The 5,847-nt window shown below is 38.5% G+C and overlaps 1 protein-coding gene across 2 annotated transcripts in view; it reads right to left on the minus strand.

The window, feature by feature from the left end:
* LOC105559446 (calcium/calmodulin-dependent protein kinase kinase 1) overlaps window positions 1–5,847 on the minus strand; it is a 74,427-nt gene that overhangs the window by 8,149 nt on the left and 60,431 nt on the right. For both annotated transcript variants that reach the window (XM_012007730.1, XM_012007729.1), the window contains one exon: window positions 1,316–1,678. In XM_012007730.1, the coding sequence (XP_011863120.1) occupies window positions 1,316–1,678 (363 nt within the window). The remainder of the gene's footprint in view (window positions 1–1,315; window positions 1,679–5,847) is intronic.

Here is a 5,847-nt window from a genome sequence, read left to right on the forward strand (position 1 = left end):
AATTTGCACACTTTACTTTTGAACGTGCCCAAACCTCTTATAACATCTCTCTCTACATCCACTTCTCTATGTGGCGATCGAACGAAAAACCAACAATGTTTTGTTTGGTTTTGAACCCAGGTCTTCGGATTACCAGACCAGCGCACAATCCTCTGTGCCACGATCGCCACAAGGAAATAAGAATAATTTGAATACTTTCAAGAAACATCGTAGTAAAGTTAGATTTCTCTCTTAAAGCTTCCTCTATGAGGAAGCAAAATGAAGAACTTTTTGAAATTAATTAAGTCAGAAATGAATATTTAGTAACATTACAATTTTTCATTTAATTTCAAGTGAATCGAGATTTACAAGACAATTGTAAACTGTTTAATTAACATTACCATATATTTCTTCCCGTTACTGTTCTACAGTTGGATTATGGAAGGATCATATTATTAGCAACATATCGAAGAAATTTAAATAAATTCCATTTAACTGAGATTTAAATGTTATTTAGCGGAAACCCACGTCTATTTAGCAAATACTCGAACCTTTTTGATAAGATTAAAATTTGAAGTTTGATTCTCGAGTCACTAGGATCGCGATTATGTTAACAACGACTTGCTATCGTGAGATGTCAGTAAAATACACTGAGAAAAATTTTCATCGGATAAACCAATTAAATAGTATGTCCGATGGTTAATTTTTCCGCTTACGTTTTCCGATTAAATTATGGATATATCCGATGAAATTTATCCGATGAAATGCAATTACCGATGAAATTTGATTGAAAAACCGATCAAATTTTTCATCGGATATACAATTTAATCGGATATATCCGTTTGTTATCATGTAATTGGATTATCCGATTATATTTAATCGGACATTTTTCTCAGTGTATTAGTATTGTGTAGTATTGTATAACATTGTAGAGCATTCACATCCATCGAGGGGGAAAAAAATACTTGGCATTTTTTTACGAAGACTAAACGTATTCGGTACTTTGGTTCACAACTTTTTATTAATTTAGTAAAAACTAAATTTAATAAAATCACGCGACAATGACACAAAAAGCATTGGATTTAACATTGTATTTCTAAATTCTACGCAACGTCTCTGTTGACGGTTTCTCTTGTCGTGCAGTTTCAAGATCGTTTTCACAGCATTGTCGTATTTAGGCCCGGTTTCACCAAACGTCTCTTAATTTTAATCTTAGTTTAATTTGCCTCTTTCGAAAGTAACAGTTGGAAAGAGACAAAGAAAATTGAGCTGAGCTTAAAGTTAAAGAACGTTGGTGAGACCGAGCCTTAGGGTTAATTACATATACTCCGCCCACCTGAAAGCTGTGCTGTTTCAGCATATTCTTGACGAGGAGCAGAGTGCCGAGTCTTATGACCTCCTCCTCGGTGACGGTGACCCGTAAGCGGCAGTTGTCGACCTCGGCCGGCAGTGGTTCAGTCGCGTTATTCGTCAACCACGGGTGCTGCTTCAGCTTCGGGAGCGTGAGCCTGGTTTCCGGCGACTTATCCAGCATCCCCTCAATTAGATATCGCAATTCCGAGGACAAGCGATTGTCGGGGAACACGAGTGGCTTCGAACGAACGCTCTCTTGAATGGTTGTACTATCGGAAGCGCGCCAAGGAAGATCTCCGATCACAAGCGCGTACATCGTTATCCCCATCGACCATATATCGCAGGGCTGAAATTTAATGCATTTTTATCATCAGTGCATGTGCAATTATTAGATATTTATACGTAGGAAACGATCGAGTTGAGTAATCTATCGCTTTACTTGAAAGATATTTACTACACAGTTGGAAAATTTGTGTTTCCTTGTTAAAATTTTTGTGTTAAATGTTTAACGCATTACGTGTTAATTTGACATATTGCTCTTGCGTTAATTGACCTCAAACGTAAAATTATTAAAATAACTGAAAAGAAATGTTAAAACAACACAATGTGTACTTATTTTTTAATCGGACGCAATACATATCATCTATATTATTAATAACAAAATTTATCTGTTAAAATTTACAGAATAAAATGTTGATTTTATTCTATATAACATAAGTGAGGGTGATTTCGAACCATCGTTTGACTTATTACATCTGTAAAATGTAAAAATTTTAAATTCATTTTGTCATTAAAAATATGTCAATTTTACACAAAATTTGTTTCAAATCGTTTTGAAATATGCATTTATTTTGTGTTAAAATATTAACAGAGTATTAGGGTGATCATTTAACATATCCATATTTTGTTAAATTAACAGAAAAATTTGTGTGGACCGTTTGGGACATGGGATATCTGTTAAATTGAACACTTTTTCAACTGTGTACACTGAGAAAAATGTCCAATTAAATATAATCGGATAATCCAATTACTACAATAATAACAAACGGATATATCCGACTAGATTGTATATTCGATGAAAAATATGATCGGTTTTTCAATCAAGTTTCATCGGTCACTGCATTTCATCGGATAAATTTCGTCGGATGTATTCATAATTTAATCGGAAAAGTTGCTCATCGGGAAACGCTGTTTAATTGGTTTATCAGATGAAAATTTTTCTCAGTGTATTTACTACAAATTTAAGAGGCACGATTTGAAATATCTGTTGATACATGTTACATTGTAAAGTTTATAAATCTATATTCGAAGGTATATTGATAATATACTTTACAATGATATGCCTTTACACATACTGATGATTTATAATAACGTTAACTTATATATTTTTGGCGCTCTAGCGATAAATCGCGTGCAATTAATTTGGCAGAGAAATCTGCCTGATTTACCGAAACGATGAAATTAATTTCGTGTTCACAGAATTTAATACGATTTCGGTACGTTTGAGAGTGTACGCAAATCGCGATACTTTTGCGTTATACAACTGAATTCTCATGATTTTTATATCGGCAATAGCGAAATGAAAATCGATAGCGAAGTAGCGGATAAGCGGGGAAAATGCGAAAACATCGCGAGGGCATTTCCACTTGGTAGGCGGCCATCACAAGAGCCATTTGTACAACACAATACGCGAATTCGTATCTGTATAATGCGCCGGTCGATTTAATTCACCACGATTATACGAAAAGGCCAGGTCGGTTGAAGCATTGAATTATTGTTTGCCGTCGCAATATTTTTTATACTATAATGTTGCTCCGGATAACAGATTTTTTGGCGTATTTTTTTGTCGGAGAGCGAAAAACAAAGTTTTTTTTTAAAAAAAATACTGCTGTTAAACTAGAAAAATATATGGGAGATTGTCGTTTCTCCGCTCCGCTTTCAGGAGTACTGATACTCGACGATCCTTCTGTAAACAACCATGGAACGAGCGCAATATTATTAACTGAAAATTCATAAATCGAAAATCTGTGTTGAACTTGCAAATGGAATTGCCGGGCAAACGTAAAGCAACCGCGTTCAACAAAATTTAACTTCCCTCGCGCAACAGCCATAAAAGCAGGTAATTTAAATTTTCGTTTTACAATCTCTCTTCTTGATTGAAGGACAAATTTAAAGATCAATTAAAAAATTAATTAAAAATACCAATCTCAAGTTAGCGCTTTACAAGTGGCGATAATAATATACTCGTTTGTTACCCTTTTAAAAAAGGGGATACGCAAGTGTTTCAAATCTCATCGATTATTGAGGTTTATCGAGCGCGGAAATTCTTGTTTATATTATTATTAAAGTAAGGAGCTAGATAATTTACTTAATAATTTTGCAATTAATGTATACATTACATCAACTAAATTAAGGCAATATCTCTCAGTTCATCTTCAATTTCAATTCAACTAACAATGCTTTTCGTTTCAAAACACTTTCTCGATTGAACGAAGTCAATCATTATCTTAAACCTCAATACGGTAATTATGCATAAAAGCGACTTCCTCTCCGAATTGTTTTATTTTTAAATATGTTGGGGATGTCTTCCCGAGTCATTTCATATATATATGTATATAAGGGCCGGACTCAATCGTTTAGTTTCATTATTGTTCACGTTCCGAAACACTTCTATACGCTGTGACGATCTCTAAGTGAACGATAAATATTCTTTGGCGGAAATATGTGAAGACTTTCAAACGTAAACAAACAGGGACTACCGCACCTCTCCGCATGCAGGGATGGGTGGGGGTGGCTCTCGGTATGCGTGGAATGTTACAAACCTAATATATATTATTATTTGTATCCTTTTTCAGCCTGTATCTCCGCAAACAAACAGGGACTACCGCACCTCTCCGCATGCAAGGATGGGTGGGGGTGGATCTCGGTATACGTGAAATATTACAAACCTATATTATTATTTGTAACCTTTTCCAGCCTGTATCTCCGAAACTATTTGAGTCCGCCCCTTATATATATATATATATATATATATATATATATATATATATATATGAAATGACTCGAGAAGACATCCCCAACAACATATTTAAAAATAAAACAAATCGGAGAGGAAGTCGCTTTTATGCATAATTACCCTCAATACCAATACGCAGAATAATAGGAAAACGTGTAGCAACAGTCGTGTCGTACAAAGTAACTTGAAATATTAGTTATAGGATCTTCGATTTAGGTAAATTTCATATTTCTTAGGCGTGAGACAACGAATTCTCAACGTACGTTTTTTTTTGTTCGCCGGTATTTTGTGACGCTCCGCATACCAGTGTTCACGTGAAGGTCGCGCTATCATTCGCTCGCCGAACCCCGAGCCGGCGGGCGGCGTCGAAAGTCGCTCCGTGCGTCGTGTTACTTTCGCGTTATTAGTTTCCGGGACGTGATCGCGAAGTGTGTGGCGATAAATCGCTATCAATTTGTACACGCTCATTAGTAGCAAGTGACGTTCGTCGATCGGTGATTAAGTTTCTACAACTTGTAACGAGAAACGACGTGCATATTGAGCTTTTTGTCAACGTGGACGTTTCACGAGACCAATTTATCTAAAATATCAGCGTAAACCGCGATTCTTTGTCGCGATTACACGTCGTTTACGCGTCGCGCTTGGAATTGCCAGTCGATTTTAACGCAGCACGTTTCTCGGACTGTCAGTTGCATTTATTCTAACGACGCGCCAATTTTATTCCAATCATTATAACCCGGCGAGAAATGACTGGTCGATCGACGTCGCATCGACACCTTCAAATTGATGTCAAATCTACGTCAATTTGACGGCGCCGATGTCGATTCGACGTCGATCGACGCGTCATTTCTCGCCGGGAATCCACGCGTCTTAACAATTCGACTATTCATTTCGTCACATTTCGTACGCGCGCTACGCCGCTCAGTTTTCCACAAGCTACGATATTCAAACGTTAGTTGGCGTACGTATATAATCGCTCAGTTCCTCGACTAACTTCTAACATGGCAATAGCGCACGCAATGCCACGTTCCAGCGTCCTAATAAACAAAAGGCTCATTAATCACGTCGCCAAAGAATTCGACTGAACGCGCGCTATTCAGGCGCGCGAGGTTGGCCGCGAGTATCACGTGATCGAGTTTCGCGACGCGCCGCTCAGTTCACGCCGGTACGAAGACGAATCGCGGTTTCGCACGGCGTCTTCGCCGGCCGTTCATCCGTCTCCCCGGTGGATTTCGCGCAACGAGCCGGTGTCAAGACAGTATCTAGCGACAGCTCGAACGATCGCGTCGATTCACCCCGCGCGGTCGCGCGTTTTCCGTCGCTGTACTCCACGAGACGTGTTCGTGATCGGCGTGTGGCTTCCGTCGAGCCGGCGCGACGCCCCCCCCCCCCTCCCCGAGAGCTCGCATTCTTCTATTCTTCCGAACGTGCGCGTCAATGGCGTCATTTCGTTGGTTCCGCGAGTGTCGCGAGTGATCCGGAGCGTCGAGGAACATCGA

This window comes from Vollenhovia emeryi, unplaced genomic scaffold (genome assembly GCF_000949405.1).
Source record: "Vollenhovia emeryi isolate VEMERY1.0 unplaced genomic scaffold, V.emery_V1.0 DF939271.1, whole genome shotgun sequence".
Lineage (NCBI taxonomy): Eukaryota > Metazoa > Arthropoda > Insecta > Hymenoptera > Formicidae > Vollenhovia > Vollenhovia emeryi.